The sequence below is a fragment of the Heteronotia binoei genome, chromosome 2 (genome assembly GCF_032191835.1).
Source record: "Heteronotia binoei isolate CCM8104 ecotype False Entrance Well chromosome 2, APGP_CSIRO_Hbin_v1, whole genome shotgun sequence".
NCBI lineage: Eukaryota > Metazoa > Chordata > Lepidosauria > Squamata > Gekkonidae > Heteronotia > Heteronotia binoei.
The window spans coordinates 111,016,411-111,036,704 of NC_083224.1; the positions used below are offsets into that span (position 1 = coordinate 111,016,411).

Below are 20,294 nucleotides of genomic sequence, written 5' to 3' on the forward strand. Positions count from 1 at the left end.
ATCCTACCTTTCCTCCTAAGGCAATCAGCAACATATTTCTAAAGACATCTTACATAAAACCTGTCAGGTGTCAGAACACACAAAAAAATCCTTCATTCAAAATGTCCACAGAAACAAAATAATTTTGTCCTTCTGAAGACCAACAGCAATGTGATCCTTATTAGCTCCAGAGAGCTTATTCCACAGAAGTGGAGCCAGTACAGAAAAAGTTCATGAACATCTGGTTGCCAGCTCTGTCACTCTCAGGGAAGGCAACACTAACCAATATTGATCTTAGAAGCACACTGATGGCATGTGGATTCACAGAGACTGATATCTTTCAGATATTCAGCATCACAATGCTAACCATGACTCCCAGCCTTTTAACATGGTCTACTAATGACTATAAATCAGGGGTGGCCAAACTTGCTTAACATAAGTGCCACATAGAATAAATGTCAGATGTTTGAGAGCTGCAAGACGGGAAGGAAGGATGAAAGGAAGGAACCTTTGAACTAGGTGACAGTCCTCATCTAGGATGCAAAAACAATAGCCACATTATACTTTTTATTAGGTTCAATCCAAATGACTTCCAATATTGCGCAAGCTTTCTCCAGAATTCTTCATCAGTGAACCTCTAAAGCTCACACATTTTTTGTATCATCTATTTACTTAAGTTATATCCCATCTTTCTCCCCAGTAAAGACCCGAAGCAGCTTACATCATTCTTCTCTTCTTCGTTTTATCCTTACAACAATCCTGTGATTAGGTTAGGCAGAGAATGTTTGTGTAATTGGGCCAACCCAAGGTCACCCAGCAAGCTTCCATGGCAGAGCGGAGATTTGAACCCAGACCTCCCAGAACCTAGTCTGACACTCTTAACCACTACTCCACACTTGCAGTAAATAAAAATAAAGGAAGGATGTACAAAGGCAGTACTTTCAGCTGCCATGAAGAATATGTGCATTGATGGTGCCAGACTTCCTGGGAATAAGTCCCATTGAATAGACCAGAGTAGGATTCTGAGTAGACTTGCTTAACACCCAGAGTCACTGTCAGCTTAACCTACCTTCACAAGTTGTGAAGATAAAAATGAAAAAGGGAAGACCAATATTGTGAGCCAGTTTGAATCCTCACTGGGGAGAAAGGCAGCAGGGTATACATATTACAGTAAGTAATAATTGGGTGGGGGGGGGAGTCACAGTGCTGAATTAGGGTCTCTGTCAGGGTCCTGGAGTTCTCTGGGAAAGACAACTGATCTCCAGAATTTACCCACAGTAAATGGCCACTTTCAAGGGTGGATCTAGGGATCCATTCAGCTCCCTCCTGCCCAAGAAACAGCCCCCAGTCTCCAGGAATTTCCCAAACCGGAACTGGCAAACCTACTAGGGCTTACTCCCAAATGAATTGGGGGGGGGGGAGGATAGGATTGCTTCCTGCTGAACTCCAGACTGAGCATTTTAAGACCTGGACCTCCCACTTTTTATTTTGCAATGTCAGCCTTTCATGCCTAACTTTGGCATCTCCTGTTGCCCCATCGGTTGCTAATGAAATATTCCCAGGCAGGCTAGACTGGTCCTTTTTCATGATAGTTTTGGTCAATGAGCCACAGGAGCAGAAAAGTCTAACTCGGTCATCCTCACACTTCAACGAGGTGCAAAGAAGAGTGCTGAGCCCAAGGGACGGGTGCGTTCCAAGGGTCCCCCTAAATTTCCCTTTCACACTGCAAGGGAGTCAGCAGCTGCTGAAGGAAGCGGAGGAAGGGATCGAGGACAGAGAAAGCAGCTGGCTTTTCCACCCCACAACACATGAAAGGAACCTGCTGCTGGTGAGCTCATGCGCCCCTCCACCCGCGCCATGCCAGGCGCTGGGTCCTAGTGCTCCTCCAACACCTTTCCATCTCTCCACGCCTTTCCAAACAAGCACTGAGTCTGCTTCCCCCCCACACACACACACAGAGGAATGCACTTACAGACGGAAGGAGGCCACCGGGGCGTTGTTGCAGGGGCAGCAAGGAGCTCTGCTTAGCTGGAGGAAGAGGCATGAGGAACACCTCGGCTATGAAAACTGGGGGGGGGGGGGTGGAGCTGGCGCGGAGCCCCCAAAGACCTGGGGCCCATAGGCAAGTGCTTAGTTTGCCTAATGGTTAATCTGGCTCTGTACAATCCATATTAAAAGTTTACTTCAACAAAACTATCTTTTTTAAAAATTGCTTTTTTAAAAAAAGTTTTAAGACGCATAAATGCCTTGAAAAGAAGACAAACTACTGCAATTACTTATACTTGTCCACAGCGTTCTTTTACAAAAACAGCAAGACACAGCTCTTACAACAGCTCAAAAATAATATACAAAATTAATGAACAATTCTTTATTTAGAAATATGAACAGTATCTCACCTATATTCTGCATCTATGTGAATGTCAGAAACCATATTCAAAGAAAAAAACACCATGGAAAACCATCCCATTCTAGTGTCATATAAAAGTTTTAATCTAAACTGATTTTACCTCAAGGTTGACCATCACAAAGTTATGGGCAAGCTCCGAGATTTCCTTAGATTCAGCAAACTTTGGTTTTAAAGCTAAGGAAATTAGAGAAAGGAAATTAAATTAGGCAAAAGTGGAAACGATGACCAAATAAATGATACGATTTCTACACATATCTTTAATACAACTGCTCTGATCCCACTAAAGTTAGCCGTGCTCCAGTCCTATTGAAATCAACTGAGCATAAATTAGGCATGACTGACTTGTCTTATTGTTATAGGACATAAGCATGTGCACTTATCAAAAATTGTGAAAGAAATTCAATTATTGGTTACCTCTTCCTGAATTAATCTGTGTGCCAGTTCTACTTCGAAGATCAGTGCTCGCTTACTGTACTTTCTCCACAGAGAGTGCACATCTCAGCTGCCTTCAGCATGGCACTGTTTCTTTGTAACGGGTTGACAAAATCTGAATTATCTTTCTGGAAGGCCAAGGCTGATTAATTTCAGAAGATGTCTTGATAAATTAAGCAGCAAACCTAGATTATGGGCATAAATCCAAGTCTTTTGTTTTGTGGGTGAACTTTTTTGGGGGGAGGGGGGGGGTTTAAAATTGTGAATTGCTTTGAGCTTTTAGGAAAACCAGTTTCCTAAATAATGTCAAAAGTACTGTAAGCATAGTCCTGTTATACTTCAGAATGTGTGTATATATATCTTCTCATTGCCACAGTGTTCATACATTAGAAAAACCAGCTATTTTTTCAGCACACACACAAATAGTGCAACTCCACAACCATTTAACAGAGTGCAATTTGAATGTAATTATATTTTGCTCTCTGCAATATGCCTTCAAACAAATCCAGGGGGATAAGTGCTTACCAATGTTTCTAGTTAAAAATGTCTATGCTGAATGTAAAAAATACTTTATATTCGAATCTACTACGTAGAATTAAGAGAGTTTTAATTCTACTATGTAGAATTAAGAGACACCACCATACTGGGGTGACAAGAGACTTAAACAAGTTAAACTACCTAGTTGCATATCAAATGTTAACACTTAAGAGCATACTCTGAACCTTTTAAAAAACATTAACCAAAATTCTTTGCTAAGACTTTTCCAGTTAGGATCATAGCCTGTGAACTGAAAGTGTAAAGGGGTCATGGCTGTCACAGAAAGTCAATTTACTTTACCTTTACAAGCACCACACCAAGATTTGTGAATGATTATCATGATAGGCAATCCACTGAAAAAGACCAAAAAAACCCACACAGTTAATGTATTTCAGCTCCCTTGATGTGCAATTTCTTAATATGGTTTCTATAAGGAAAATCTTGTTGACATTTTATTTCCAGACCAAGACAACTTGACCAACAAGACTTGCATTGTACTATGCACGTTTACTAGGAATGAAGTCTTACGGACTGCAATAAGATTTTTTCCAACCTAATCTATTTGCTTTAGTTAAATTGAAATGTTATCTCTTATCATTAGCCTACTTACCACAATGAGACTTGTGCAGTAGGAGCCCTGTCTCCCTCCATGGGCAAAAATATTCAATTTCCTAGCAACTATATAATGAAATGCAGGACTTTTTTGTAGAAAAAGTCCAGCAGGAACTCATTTACATATTAGGCCACACTCCCGACACAAAGCCATCCAGAACTGCTTTCCTGTGCGTTCCTGCTAAAAAAAAAACCACCCTGAAGAAATGTATCTTCCTACACCAACCTACCTCATACTTTGCCTTACTGTGCTGAAGATAGATTTGAGGTGAGGGTGCTGGTCTGAAGTATCAAAACAAAGTTTGAGTCCAGTAGCTCCTTTAAGACCAACAAAGTTTTATTCTGGGTATAAGCTTTAGTGTGCATGCACACTCTTTCAGATATCTGAAGAAGTGTGCATGCACACAAAAGCTTATACCCAGAATAAAACTTCGTTGGCCTTAAAGGTGCCACTGAACTCAAACTTTGTTGTTAAAGTTCATTCTGCATGTTAACATTAGCAGATGTCAGCTGATTTCACTAATACCTAGTTAACATGCAGCCATTTTCTATTGAATCTTCAGAACACCACAGCCATTCTTTGCCATCTCCACAAAAAGCAATGAAAAACATCGTACTTTGAGATACTATTCATAAAGCATGTTTGGTCCAGGGCGGTGTAGTGGTCTGAGTGTCATCCTAGGATGTGGGAAACTCATGTATGAATCCCCACTCTTCCATGGTAGCTTGCTAGATGACCTTGAGCCAGGCACACATTCTCAATCTAACCTACCTCATAGGGTTGTTGTGAAGATGAAATGAAGAATGATACAAAACACATAATTTGGGCCCCAAAGTTGGGAGTATAAATGAATTAAAATAAATAGCACTGATTTTCTTTTTCTATCTAGTATGAAAATGGGAAAGCTAATTAAATTCTAAAGTATGAAACTGCAAGGCTCTTTTTGTTTACTATATAGCCATAGTAAATACAAACTATTTCCAACTCCTTACTTTCTGAGTTTTTAAAAATGCATTCAAATTCAACTTTTCAGAACACTGCAAAACTTCTTTGCGGCTTCAGAAGGGGCTCTTCAGCAAAATCCCGCATAGTTATTCCAGTCTAAATCTAATGAAATCTATGAGTTTAAACTGGAGTAACTTTTCCCAAATTACAGATCTTTATTACTGAAATTCAGAGTAAGAATCCAGATTCTTCTTCAGAAGGAAAATATTTCCAATCCAATGGGTTAGTTGTTTTTCAGGGAAGAACCAACACCAAATGCATGAAAGACTTTTCAGATGGAGCAAGCCTTTGTTTACATGCTGAAACTAGCAATTATCAGCCAGTTTCTTTATGATCAAACACTCTATTTATTAGAAAGGAAGATGAGTTTTTTTCCATATATACCTTCAAGAAAATGAGGCATCCATCGCAAATTTGCATACAAGTTACAATTATAAAACTTTTGCATATAAATCTTAGGGGGGCTGACACATTCAGGGTTGTTTTCCTTTTGAGTAAATACATAAAGGCCACACCCTTTATTCTTCCAATCTCCTACTCCCCTCCCCACATTCCTTGTTTACAAACTATTCCATCTTCTCATACCCTTAAGCCTTACCTACAACTGTGAGATGCTTCCTCTTATTTCATGTAGTTTTGCCCTTTACCACACTGATGTGGGAAAGAATTGCATCCTTTATTTCTTCCCATGAAAGCTCACAGAACATATTAACAAAATGATTCTAAGAAAAGCCATCACTAGCAGAAGAATTATAATAGATACATACAGCTCAGCTTCTATGTCTGAGATTGCTCACTGCTAATATTAGTGCCCACTAAGTGCACTCTGGAAAGAAAGGCAAAAGTCCGTTAAAAACAGTTTTATTAAATAAGCCACAATACTGAATCAAGTAAAAATGTAAACTTCATATCAAATGTGTACATCCATTTAAATTTTAAGATCCATTTCTTGTGTGTGTGTGGGGGGGGAATTCAGTACCATTGATTCCATTCTGCGTTTCCTTGTTCTAACTTATCTTATGTGGCTATTAGAAAAGGTTCTTTAAGTGTTCAAGAATATGTAATAGCTGTGCTCTGGATGCTCAACAGCATGTTGATGTATTTGCTTCTTAAAGCAATACTACTCCATAGTTTGCTCTCTGTTTAGTCATACCTTGTCTCAGTGAAAAAGGTGGACTATGAAGCAAATAAAATCCAGGGAAGTGTGCTTCTTTCTAGTATGTATTTCAAACCACTGAGCTCAATGCAGTGATTTACCAAACTCTCCAGTAATCATCTACATGCTTCTCAATTGCAATCATAAATCAGTTACAAATATCAATCAAGCCAAAAATAATTAAAAAGCGTGGGGGAGACAAGCAGCACTTATATTTAGATATGTCTAGCTATCTGCTACAGACTGTTACTGACAGAGTACAGTGGCCATTCTCCTTTAGGTCACTTCACTCATTAATCCAGTGCAGCAGTTTACGAAGAAGCTGATAATCCACTGATTTGTGCTTGTGGTTTGGGTTGCTAGCTGATGAAAGGCTCCATACCATGTGGATAAACCAAGTATGTTCATACTTGTACAGGGAAGTGGCAGGCCACGTGAAAGAAAAAGTAACAGGCCAAACAGAACAGGCCTAGCCCCAGGATCCTAGGGACAAGAAAAAGGTTCCAGCCCCATCACTGCAAGTTGCTGCTCAAGTACTGTAAGAACATGCTGCCCAGCTGGGGCAGATTCTCTTCTCCTTCTCCAGGATGCATCTTGGCATAGCTAAGAAATTGTCTGCGGAGCCTGCTTAGCTCAGGGAGACTGACAGGCCGGCTGAGTAGCAACCCCTGAGATTCTTGGCCTAGCCCGTCCACGTCCAACGGGATGAACTGACCGGGTTCGACGCCGTTCCTCTGCGCAGCCACGAGGGCGGCCACTATGTCCTGGGTGAGGCGGTCGAGTTGGTGGAGAAAACTGGCGGTTTGGAGGGGCTGGGAGCGCGTAGACTTGTTGGGGGGAGGCGGGCGGCGCACAAAGAGGGCGGCGCGAATCTCAGACAGCGGAAGCGGCTCCGAGAGGTCCTCAGGCGCCGTGAAGAGAGGCCAGTCCCATCGGTTGCGCGAGTCTGGTGACTCCAAGGGAGGCCGGTCGGAGCACGGAGCGCCTCCGGGACACAAGACTAGGCAGTGCGGGGTTCCCGCGTGCTTGCTGAGGCAGTAAAGCTCGTAGCGGAAGCTTTTCAGCTCATTGCCCGCGTCTATGATCACCACCTCCCGCCGGCTCAGCAACCGCTCTGCCTCCGCTCGTAATGCAGTCCTGCCGCCGCTTCCCCCTGCCGCCGCCTCTGCTTCGGCCACCACGAAAACCCGCCGCTCGCCACCTTCCTCGTCGGCGCTCAGTGCCGCCCGCAGCTCTTCAGCCCGCCTGCTCTTCCCGCTCCCCGGCAGCCCACACAACATTATCAGCGGCATGGCTCAGTCCAGAGCGGAGCAGACACAGGCAGCGCAAGTCACCGCCTCTTCCGTAGAAGAGAAAGTGAGCAGGGCGGAAAAGTGGCGAAGCAACGTTGTTGGAGCGCAAAGGAGTCACTAACGGAAGGCCCAGCCCACCGCCTGGCAATGGCTTCGGAAGTTACCGGAAATAAGAAGCATGTAACCGCCCTCTCTTCTGAAGGGCAGGGCTTCCACAGGGCAGCGGCGCGACGCTAAACGTTTCAAGAGATGAAGGGGGCTGGGAACAGAAAATTCTCCCACAGAATACCAGGCAAACATGTAAAATTTAGTCATGAATGGCAGGCCCATAAGGGTCTGGAAATAGTCCCGGCTGCTCCCTCCGCATTGGATGAAGGGCTGAAGAGCTGGCTGGGCATGAAAAAAAAGGCAGCACCCTACATGGCACTGGGCCGGCGGACCAAGCGTGGTCTGTATTACCGGGCCGGTGCAAGGCATCTGCTGTCCTGCCCTCACAAGCTGCCCTGATGCGCTTATGCTTCCCTTTACAGGTTGCACCTACACTGGTCCTACCAGCCCACTGATGAGCATGGTAGCACCTGGCTGGCTTGGTCACAGGACGCAAGGAGAAACAGAGTGGTAATTGAATGCCTCTAGCTAGTGCCGCCGTGCCCAGAGCTCTGTGGCCTTGATGCAGTCAGCAAAGAGGAGCAGATGGCTCTTCTCTTTTCGGCTGGCCCATTAACGCTCCATTAGTTAAGAGGTGTTTGGGCTTCCCAGTCCACCTTTGTGATTCTTGCTGCTATTAACAAGACAATCAGTCTTGCATCTTTAGAAGCTATTCTGCCATACAGCTCAGCCTGGTTCCTCAGTTCCCACATAGCCAACTATCACCTCACTGTGCATGAACTCATTACACACACAAGTTCTTAATCTTGCAAAATATCTTCTTCCCTCTCTCATAAAATACTTTCTCCTCCAATCCTATAGATAAGCACTAAAAGCAGTTTGTAATTACTTGTCACCAATACTGAAGTGCATTCAACTCAATGGTACACACAAATATTGTAAAACCAAACTAAAGTTGAAGTCCTTAAGTATGGGGTTGAAGAAATTCTGTTTCACCTGTATCTGAAGAAGGGTGCATGCAAAAGCTTATACTGTGAATAAAACTTAGTTGGTCTTTATGGTTCTACTTGACTTCAACTTTGTTCTGTTGCTTCAGACCAGCATAGCTACCTCACCTGAATAAATATCAGTTGCCATTTCAAGGCAGGAAGAGTTAATTACAACAGCAGCATGTCTCTCATACAAATGAAGTTCAACTCCAAGCACAAAATAACTACACACTTCTCTGGCTCCCAGACCAAAATCTCATATATGTGAAGATCACTAGACCAGATCCAGCCAGAGTAGATGCCAAACTAAGATCTGAAACTACTAAACACTCTCATCAAAGTTAATCTATAATTCAGGAGATAGATTTCTTTTAGTAAAAAGGGTTTCCTGAAATGTTCTTATCTTGGTGGGTAGCTGGGTATGTAACTCTCAATAAGAACAGGCATGGGATTTTTATTTTTGGGTCATACAAAGTTGTTTTTTCTAACCCAATAGGGATACAAGAGGTGGACTAATTATTAAAAAGTCAGACAACACAGATGTTATGTAAATGACTAGATTTGTTTTTTAATATGTCTCCCAGGAGAAACTGTTTATATTGAGACAGACAAAATACCAGGTTGTGTTTCTTTTTAGTTTTTTAAGGATAAAGATATGAATTTTTGTGTCTATGTTAATGAGGATAGTGTTAAACTAACAAATTAGTTTGTGTTTTTTTAACAAGGTCAAGCCAAAGCAGTTAGTTTCGTGCTGAGACTGCTCTGGCTTGTTCAAATGTATGTGTGTTGAAGAAGAACTGTTTAGACTTGTATAGCAAATAATAGCTAAGTAAAAAAGTTTTATAATGGAAGATAAAGATGGTAAAATATATGGAGAATTTTATACTTGCAGGTACAATGAATTGGATATTTTATTTGAAGGTAGATATAAAATTGATATATTTGTATTTTTCCTTTCCCCCCCCACCTTTCCCATTCTGTATATGCCCTCCCCCCCTCTTTTTCTGCATCTATGCTTATGCTTTTTCTTTTGTAGTTAAAAACACCAATAAAATTATAAAAATGAAAAAAAATTGCAGATAATACTAAATTGGGTAGGGAAAAAGTCAGGATACAGAATGATCTTGACAGGCTGAAAAACCAGGCTAAAACAAATAAAATGAGTTTTAAGGGGGGGATAAATGTAAACTTCTTTGCGGCTTCAGAAGGGGCTCTTCAGCAAAATCCCACATAGTTATTCCAGTCTAAACCTAATGAAATCTATGAGTTTAAACTGGAGTAACTTTTCCCAAATTACAGATCTTTATTACTGAAATTCAGAGTAAGAATCCAGATTCTTCTTCAGAAGGAAAATATTTCCAATCCAATGGGTTAGTTGTTTTTACAGATCTTTATTACTGAAATTCAGAGTAAGAATCCAGATTCTTCTTCAGAAGGAAAATATTTCCAATCCAATGGGTTAGTTGTTTTTCAGGGAAGAACCAACACCAAATGCATGAAAGACTTTTCAGATGGAGCAAGCCTTTGTTTAAAGGCTGAAACTAGCAATTATCAGCCAGTTTCTTTATGATCAAACACTCTATTTATTAGAAAGGAAGATGAGTTTTTTTCTATATATACCTCCAAGAAAATGAGGCATCCATCTCAAATTTGCATACAAGTTACAATTATAAATCTTATATTTATAAATATAAATCTTAGGGGGGCTGACACATTCAGGGTTGTCTTCCTTTTGAGTAAATACATAAAGGCCACACCCTTTATTCTTCCAATCTCCTACTCCCCTCCCCACATGTCCAAAGGAGGGCAACGAAGATGGTGAAAGGGGTCTGGAGACCAAGTCCTGTCAGGAAAAGTCTGAAGGAGCTGGGTATGTTTAGCATGGAGATGAGACAACTGAGAGGTGATATGGTCACCATCTTCAAGTACTTGAAGGACTGTCATAGAGACAATGGTGCGGAGTTGTTTTCTGTTGCCCCAGAAGGTCGGACTAGAACCAGTGGGTTGCGACTTCGGGAGTTGGAACATGGTGAGCTGACCTGTTTCTCTTAAGAGGAGCAGACCTCTTAACTGGGCATAAAAGGCACCTTAATGCCTGCTGCCTACTTTTTCCAGTAAAGGAATCTGTCTAAGACGTGCATAAATTTTTCGAGGGGACTTACTTTGGCTGACGAGAGATCCCAGGAGGGGTTTTTTTTCGGCTTTGAAGAATCCCCGATGAGAATTTGCATTCCATCGTCTACAAAGAATCTCTGGAGTCATTGATTTGACATAAACTTATCAAGGTTCCAGCTTTCTATGGATTATAACATCTGAAGACAGAGTGGACAGTATAACTGATGATAAACGTCATTAAGGTAAAAGATCTTTCACTACGGGACTAAATTAAGACTGTTAAAAAATAAAGATTTAAGATCCAGGACTATTGGTTACAGTATGAAATTAAAGAGAAGTGGAAGGAGGTGAAAGTGGAATTTTTGGAACTAAGGGAAAGCAGAAAAGTGCAGAAAATTACTTGCTGTTGAAAATTCCTGCGGCTTCTGAAAAAAACCTCAACCATAACAAAACTGCAGTCTACTATTACAAAGCAGGAAGTGACGTGTGCTTGAACTATCGTGAGATCTACAATCAGTGAGAACGAGACTTCATTGCCAGAGAGTCAGGAAATAACTGCTGAGAGAAATAGGAACTTCCAAACATCCGGGTATTTTCAAGAACCAGAAACCATAGAGAAACATTGGAGGCCGTTATAGAAAGGTCAAAGTTTTTTAATAAAATAAACAAATTGGACTGTAATAATACTCAAGACTAACATAAATCTTCCCCAGAAGGCGAAACAAGCTGGACTGTATGTTTGAAAACAAATAATAAGCCCTAGGGGGGAAAGGAAAAGTTTTTAAAAAGAGAGGCTTGGAAATATCGCGGCTGCCATTTTGGAAATTTAAAAACTTTAAAAATTAATTTCTTGAGCTAGGGAGCTCTGAGGATGGCGATTTTGGGCTTGCTGGAAAGGGCATGCTCCAATCTACCAAATGCAACCATCAGATTGTGGATTGGTGAGACCAACTTGAGACCCATTATTTGCAATGGGCAGTCAGTAATGTCTGATCAGAAGGTGGGAGCAAGAGTTACACAGTTAAGAGCCTCCTCGTTGGGAGAGGGAAAGATGTCTAAACAAGTGCAAGATCAACTGGATGCTATGGAAGCAAGACTGTTAAAAGCAATGAAGAACAATAACAGGAAGTGAGAAAAAACTCACTAAAGAAATAACTAAAGAAATAAGTTCTAGTGCTGAAGTAAAGAAGGATATCAAAAAAGAGATTTATGAACTAAAAAAAGAGTCTCAAGCAACAGCTAAAAAGACTGAAGAGATTGAAGTAAAAATAAAAGATCAAAATGCTACCATTAAGAAGATGCAGATTAAAGCAATACTACAAGACTGTAAGCTGATGGAGAACATTATTCGTCTAAGGGGAGTACCTGAGACTGACCAAGAGGATTTAAAGAACTACATTGTCACAATAATGGCTGACTTTATGGAAGATGACCCTGTGGAGATGGGATGTTTGTGTGATTATGGCTATAGGGTCAATTCAGAATTTGCCAGAAAGCGTAAGCTACCTAGGGACGTGGTAGTGAAGTTTACCACAAGGGACGTGGTGGAAAGGATCTTAAGTAAGCCAATTTGAAAGCCCACTAGGGTTGGAGGAAAGTAGAGTGTGAATGATGAAGGAGCTGCCGAGGAAAGTTATCACTGACAGAAAACAATTTAAGAAGCTGACAGATAAGTTAAGAGACAAAGGCATAAGATAAAGATGGATTTTACCTAAAGGTCTTAGCTTTGAATACAAAAGTCTGAGGAAAAACAATAGTGGACACGCAAGGCATGAATGAATTTTTGGCGGACAATAAAGAATTTGAGGATACAAAATAACTGAAAAATCATTATGGATTACAAATTAATTTCTTGGAATGTAAATGGACTTAATTCATCCCCCCCCAAAAAAGCAATTTTTCATTGGATTAAAAAGCAGAAATGTAATATATTACGCTTACAAGAATTATACATTAAGCAATTGGATTACAAATTTTTGTGGAATAAGGCTTTGGGGGAAGAATTTTTTTCATTAGCTAAAAAAAAAGGAGTTTTTTTAATATTAAAAAAGAATTGGAGCCAAAATTGGTTTTTAAAGACAATGAAGGCAGATACATTGCTGTGGAGGTGTTTATGAACAAAAAAAATATGTTGTTGTTGGGACTATATGCCCCCAATGGGACAAAATAGAGATTCTTCTGAAAATAGGTGCAGACCACAATCCATTAATGAGGTTAGCAAAGGAAAAGAGAAAGAGAAGATGAAGACTAAATGAAGACCTGTTGTTAAAAGCTGACGTAGTGAAATCTCTTGAAAAAGAGACCAAAGCTTTCTTCCAGGCTAATGAAGACCAAGAGGTTAATATTCAGACTGTATGGGACGCGTATAAAGCTGTTATGAGAGGACTACTAATTACACTGAACAATAAAGATAAAAGAGCCAAGGAAAAACAACTGAAAGACTTGCAAGCAGAAATAGGCAGAAAACAAAATGAGTTGAAGAAAAGACCGGGGGGGGGGGAAATAATGCGAGAGATAATAATTTTACAGAATCAACTGAGACATTTATTGAATAAAGAGGTGGAGTGGAATTTAAAAAGGCTACAGCAGAAATCATTTGAAGGTGCTAATAAACCGGGAAGATATTTGGCTTGGCAACTGAAAAAAAAAAGGGAGAAAAAGTTCATTAAAAAGATTTTTTCGGAGGGTAAAGTAATTGTGGATCAAGCTGGAATTAAAGGGGAATTTTATAAATTCTACGCCAAATTATTCAAAGGTCAACAAGTAAACAGAGAGAAAATTGATGCCTATTTGCAAAAAATTAAACTACAACCCTTAAGTGAAAATATGGAAAAAATCCTGAATGATCCAATTGAAAAAACAGAAATTGAAGCAGCAATTTGTTCAATGAAATCAGGAAAAGCTCTGGGTCATGACGGCTTTTCAGCAAAATGTTATAAATTCTTGGGAGAAATATTAGTACCAAAACTTCAAAAATTGATGAACTGTATTAGACAAGATGGGAAGGTGCCAAATACTTGGAAAGAAGCCGTTATTTCTTTGATTCCAAAAGATAGAGATTTCACGAATGTAAAAAACTATAGACCAATTTCACTACTGAATAATGACTATAAGATATTTGCTAGAATTCTAGCAGAACAACTCAAACAGCATTTGAACATTTCTATTCAAGAGGAACAAGCAGGTTTTCTCCCCAGAAGGCAACTAAGAGGCAATATAAGAACAGTAATAGACATTGTATTATGATAAACATCCAGAAAAAGAGGTGGCTTTATTTTTTGCTGATGTGGAAAAAGCTTTTGATAATCTCAACTGGGACTTTATGTCTGCTGTGATGGAAACAATGAAATTAGGAGATGATTTTATAAGGATGATCAAGGCAATATATACAGAAAAACAAGCTGAACTCTGTGTGAATGCTCACTTGACTGAACGAATGAAGATTAGCAAAGGCACAAGACAAGGCTGCCCTCTATCTCCGTTGTTGTTTATAATGACCCTAGAGGTCTTGCTGCCTCAAATTGATGAAGATAAGGAGATTGAGGGTTTGAAGTTGAAAGGTTTTTCATATAAATATAGGGCCTCTGCGGATGATGTGATGTTTATTAATGAAAATCCATTACAAGTGACACCCCTGTTGCTAAAGAAAATTTAAGAGTATGGTGAGTTAGCAGGCTTTTATATAAATAAAGAAAAATCAAAAATCCTTACTAAAACTTGTCTTTAGGCAAACAGAAAGAGCTACAAAATGTTACAGGTTGTGAAGTTGCCTCAAAAGTAAAATATTTAGGTGTTGAGATTACGATGAGAAATACTGATTTATATAAGAATAACTATGAAAAGCTTTGGTATAAAATTGAAGAAGACATGCTAAAATGGAATACGGATTTATATAAGAATAACTATGAAAAGCTTTGGTATAAAATTGAAGACGACATGCTAAAATGGAATAAATGGAATTTATCTATGTTGGGGAGAATATTTGCAATTAAAATGAATGTTCTACCAAGAATTATGTTTCTTTTTCAAACCATTCCAATTGTGAGAGATAACAATTTAATCTTTGGCAAAGAAAGATCTCAGAATTTATATGGGTGGGCAAGAAACCAAGAATTAAGATGAAAATCCTGACGGATGCAAAAGAAAGAGGTGGTTTCCAATTACCTGACTTAATGCTATACCATGATACAGTATGTTTGGTACGGATTAAGGACTGGATGACTTTGACTAATAAAAAATTATTGGCTCTCGAAGGTCAAGGAAATACTTTTGGTTGGCATGCATATCTGTATTATGGGAAAGAGAAGACGGATGGATTTTTCTCACACCATTATATAAGGAGGAACTTGTTGACTACTTGGAAAAAAATATAATAAATATGATGAGAGAAAACCACTTTGGATAGTGCCAACTGAAGTTATAAAATTGTCTCAAAGTCCACGAGAAGAGAAATATGTATCATATGAACAACTGCTAAAATTTCAGGGAGGTAAAGTAGAAATGAAATCGGCTGAAGACTTGCAGGGAAAATTTGACTGGTTTCAACTGCTTCAAATTAAAAGCTTGGTAGAAAAAGATATCAGGAGTACAGATAAAATATGAAAAAACAGAAATGGAAAAAATGCTGTTGGGTGAAAATGAAAAATTGATTTCAAGGGTTTCAAGTTGTTACTGAAATGGTCTACAGAAGAGGAGGTTGTGAAACATTAATGATTAAATGGGCAATAAGCTTTAATAAAGAAATACAAATGGAGACGTGGGAACACCTATGGAAGAACTCTATGAAAATTTCAACGTGTTATAATATAAAAGAGAACTGTTTTAAAATGCTGTACAGATGGTATATGATGCCTAAAAAATTAGCAAAAATGAGTAATCAAGTCTCTGATAGGTGTTGGAAATGTAAAAAACATGAAGGTTCTTTCTATCACGTGGTGGACTTGTGAAAAAGCGAAGCAATTCTGGCTTATAGTTCAACAAGAGATATTGAAAATCTTGGGATATAATATTAAGAGAGCTCCAGATGTTTTCTTGGTGGGATTACAAATGAAAGTTTTCCAAAGCAAGACAGGACATTGTTGTGGTATTTGCTTTCAGCTGCGAGAACATTGTATGTGCAAATGTGGAAGCAAGACAGAATACCTGAAAAATGGGGCTGGCTCTTAAAGGTCCTTAATTGGAGTGAAATGGACAAATTTACTAGAATCTTAAAAGACTGTAAACTGGAGTGAAATTTTTCTCCAGGCCAGTTTGGCCAGGGATCCTAGAGGGCTGCTTTTTTTTTTTTGCCATCTTCTGGGCATGGAGCAGGGGTCACTGGGGATGTGGGGGGAGGTACTTGTGAATTTCCTACATGGTGCAGGTGGTTTGACTAGATGACCCTGGAGGTCCCTTCCAACTCTATGATTCTATGTGGCTCTCACAACTTGCAACTCAATCATGTGGATAGGACTTAATTTTATTTGCTGATTATTTTATTTGCTGATTATTTTAAAGTTATATATAATAATAATATTATTTTTACAGCATTTATGTATATAAACAGAGCTATCCTTTTACAAGCAAGGCACTCATGTACAAAATTATAAAGCTATACACTAACTGCAAAATAAAAGTTCAGTCTTATTGTAGGATTTATGTACAAGCGTTTTACACACTCAATTTAATAAATGCTGTAAATATAAAAACTACTTGTGCAAAACTACAATATTATTAAAGGATTCATACCCTTTAGGTCTTAGATTACTTAGAATTGCAGTAACCAGAGAGCCCAGGCAAGCCCAGTCTCATCAGATCTCAGAAGCTAAGCAGGGTTGACTCTGACAAGTACTCGGATGGGAGACCCCTTGGAATACTAGGAGTTGGGAAGCGGGGACAGGCTTTATTCAGCGACCTCCCTGAATGTTCTCCAGGCCCCCAGTAGGGATTAGGCACCGCACGTTGCCATGACTTCCAGGTGCACACTCACAGATGCGTGCACACACATAAATACAAAAAAATGTAAATGTAGGATTGCAGTGATATTTTTGTGAAAAGTGTGTAGCCTGATTCTGTGCAGAGTAAAGCCCACTGGTTTTAAAGAATTTATGGCTTCAAGTTCCTTTGCATTTACTAAGACTAGCTTCAGAGTAAAAAATATTTATGACTGGGTTTTACCTCTCATAACTGCCCTCATGTATGTTGAAATGAAGGGGGAAGGAGGACTCACAACCAAGAATACTCTAGTATGCCAAAATCTATGATATATTTAAATAAACCTTCGGTTTGACTGAATATAGTTGTAAGGCCAGCCTTCTGAGTTTTATTCTGTATTCATGCAATTTATGTAGAAGCAAGTCTCACTGCAAACAATGAAATTTTCTGAAGAGCAAGCCTACTTACAACTGCAACCATTATTGCAAAACATACCTGGCTGCTGACTCCTTTTTCCCATCTTCTAATGTCCGCCAATTAATGTGATCTCCAAAACCTTGGAAAGAAAAATGTGGTACATGATATACCATACATTAATCCCAGGAAGTACAAATAATTAGTCATATTAAGGCACACCAGCTATTATGGAATAAATTCTTTAAGAGTATCCTTAGGGTTGCCAAGTCCAAGTCCAATTCAAGAAATATCTGGGGACTTTGGGGGTGGAGCCAGGAGACATTAGGGGTGGAGCAAAGATCAAGGCTGTGACAAGCATAATTGAACTCCAAAGGGAGTTCTGGCCATCACATTTAAAGGGACGACACACCTTTTCAATTCCTTCCTTCCATAGGAAATCATGAAAGATAGGGACACCTTTTGGGGCTCATAGAATTGGACCCCACTAGATGCTATACTGAAAATTTGGTGCCTCTACCCCAAAAAACAGCCCCCCCCCCCGAGCCCCAGATACCTGCAGATCAATTCTCCATGATTTTCTATGGGAATAAGTCTCCATAGGGAATAAAAGAGTTCCCAGCAGACATTTCCCTCCTCTCTCCCCGCTTTCTGATGACCCTGAAGCAGGGGGAGGGCCTCCAAACCGGGGATCCCCTGCCCCCACCTGGGGATTAAGTAACCCAATATGAATAGAGAATCACAGATAAATGACTAGCAGGGGAGCCCCTAAGGGTTCTGTGATTAAACCAGCCTCCAATATAATCAACAAATTTTTGTATGGAGTATTTGCATACTCAATCTGTATTCTTCACTCAGCCTGTGGAAGCTTCAGAGAAACGGAGGCAGAGAGGCGCTACTGTTGGCTTTTTTCTACAGCAGTTTGACTTGTGAAGACGACTCTACTTCGCCAGTTTTTGGCTGAAACCATTTGGAGGCCTATTGGTCCCAAGAAAGACTGTGCATACTATATAACTTCACCTAATTTTGTCCTTACAAAGGACTGTGTATACTGTAATATATCACCTTATGTACTATTCACTGCTTTAAGTGGTTGTTTATGTTTCCTTTATAAATTTCAATGGAAATTTGTTGATTATATTGGAGGCTGGTTTAATCACAGAACCCTTAGGAGCTCCCCTGGTACCCACCTGGGGATTGGCAACCCTAAGTATCCTTGATGATGTTCTTTAGAACATCTGAATTAGCCTGATGTAGCACTTGGGATGGCATTATCAACTCCAACACTCTAAGGAGAGTTATGCCCTTCTAAGCCCATTGACTTCAATGGACTTAGAGGGATATAACTCAGGGCAGCACTGTGAAAGACCTAGATTCAGATCCTACCCTTGTCATGAAACTCACTAAGAGAACAATCTTATGCTGGTTTACTCAGTAATATGCCCCATTTTATTTAGTGAAGCTTACTCATAAGAAAGTATATTTAGGATTGCTACCTAAGTGACCTTGTCAGTCACTCTCTCTCAACCTAATTAATCAAATATATTGTTGTGAGGATAAGAGAAGGGGGGGGGGGTAGTCTGATACATGCTTCCCTGAGCTCCTTAAAAGGAGAGTGGGCTAAAAACATACTAAATAAAAACTTCTGTTTTGCAAATGCTTTTAATGTTTATTTCTTGCTCAAGAGTTTACTGTTGTTATTAACTTAGGACCACTGCTTTTTAAAGTGTTAGCAGTTTTATTATATATCATCTTGTCCCCATATGTACAAGAGAATTACTGACTGCAGTCACAGTTAACATTCTGTAACCAAACAATATTGACCAAATAATGCAATATGTAACAAAAATGTGGCAACAAAAGATCAAAACTGAAACTACAGAAAAGGTGCCATCTTCAAGTCAAGCTAAACTTTAATAAACACAATAGGAGATTTTGAGACTGAGTTTCTATCAAGAGTCCCCAATGTGGTGCCCCTGGGTGCCACTGTGCCCAACAATACCTTTTCTGGCACTCACCAAATGCTTTCAGAAAGCAAAAGAGGTTATATAGGGGTTTTGCCCAGCAGATTAAAAAGCATTCTATTAAACAGAGCTCCTGCCCAAAACTTTGAAAAGTTAACTATTAGAGTTATATATAACATCACTCCCTGGTATTTGGTGGTGGACTACGCCTTCTATGGCAGCCATTTTGTGATTGTGCCCACCACCTTTTGTTAGAAATCCAGAAGTGCCCACAAGATTAAAAAGGTCATACAGGAGGGGGGGCGGAGTGTCGCTGGAGCATGGCGGACTTTGATCGGGCTCCTGATCATTCCCCCTTTACCGTCAAAATTATAGTTACCAGGCCTCATTGACAATCCTACCTTAGATGGAACAGCAAAACAGAAATAAAAAGAAGACCACTCAGAAGGAAAAAAAGTCAGTTGCAGCTTTATTCATACAGACATCTTGGGAACGGTTAGTCAGCCTACAACCCGATCAGTATTAAATATGACGGCCAATAACAACACCTCACCTAGCCCTAACATAGATGATGAGGACGCTCCGATTAGCAGGAGAGACCTTAATCTCTTAAAATCAGACATTCATCGCTACTTTAATGAATCAATTGACACCTCCCTTAAGCCCATCCAGTCCAAAGTTCAAGAGCTGTCGGAGGAGCTCTCTGTAACCACGAAAATGGCGGAGCAATAGGCTGAAGTGGCCTTAGTGCTTCAAGATGATGTTAAATCTCTCAAGAGAACAGAGACCCTACTAGAAAATAGAATACTAGTCCTGGAAAATTGCTTTAGAGCTTCAAACTTCAAATTTAGGGGTCTGGAAGAGGGCGAGGAAGGGTCCGCTGATCTGGCCGCTTTCATTACTAAATGGCTAAAATCTGTTTTGAAAGTGGAAGAGGGGAGCATGCTAGCTATCGCTAAAGCGCAAAGGCTGGGAGCAATGGCGATGGCGAGAAGAGGGAGGCCCAGAGACGCACTTGTACGCTTTGTCTTTCCTAAAACACGAGACTTAATCTTAAAAGAGGCAAGAATGAATGGGGCCCTTTCATACAAAGGCAAAAAAAATTGGTGCTTTTAGATCTACCTCCAGAGGTACTGGACAAATGTAGAAAATTAAGACTCTTTGTTTCTAAGCTACACGCAGCAAACGTCCAGTTTAGATGGGAGTCCTGCGTTGGACATTTTAGTATACAAAAATGGCTATAGACTCGGGCAGAGCCCTGCTTAAAGCCTTATCGCTAGAACTAACACCTACTGAAGAGGAAGACTTATTAAAAGCCAACCCACCATTGGAAGAATCCTCAACATAAGAATGAGACTAAATTAGATGTT

The 20,294-nt window shown here is 39.9% G+C and overlaps 2 protein-coding genes across 2 annotated transcripts in view; both read right to left on the reverse strand.

The window, feature by feature from the left end:
- Nucleotides 1-20,294, reverse strand: part of TXNDC12 (thioredoxin domain containing 12) — a 47,753-nt gene that overhangs the window by 18,596 nt on the left and 8,863 nt on the right. The window contains exons 2-4 of the mRNA XM_060231808.1: nucleotides 17,042-17,102; nucleotides 3,656-3,708; nucleotides 2,487-2,560 (exon numbers count right to left, since the gene is read on the reverse strand). Coding sequence (XP_060087791.1) covers nucleotides 2,487-2,560; nucleotides 3,656-3,708; nucleotides 17,042-17,102 — 188 coding nt within the window. The remainder of the gene's footprint in view (nucleotides 1-2,486; nucleotides 2,561-3,655; nucleotides 3,709-17,041; nucleotides 17,103-20,294) is intronic.
- KTI12 (KTI12 chromatin associated homolog) lies at nucleotides 6,177-7,549 on the reverse strand. The gene has a single exon (XM_060231807.1). The coding sequence runs from the start codon at nucleotides 7,419-7,421 to the stop codon at nucleotides 6,642-6,644; it is 780 nt and encodes a 259-aa protein (XP_060087790.1). The 5' UTR covers nucleotides 7,422-7,549; the 3' UTR covers nucleotides 6,177-6,641.

What these genes read in the sequence shown, in the direction of transcription:
- KTI12 (XM_060231807.1), bottom strand. Translation starts at nt 7,421, where the DNA reads ATGCCGCTGATAATGTTGTGTGGGCTGCCGGGGAGCGGGAAGAGCAGG.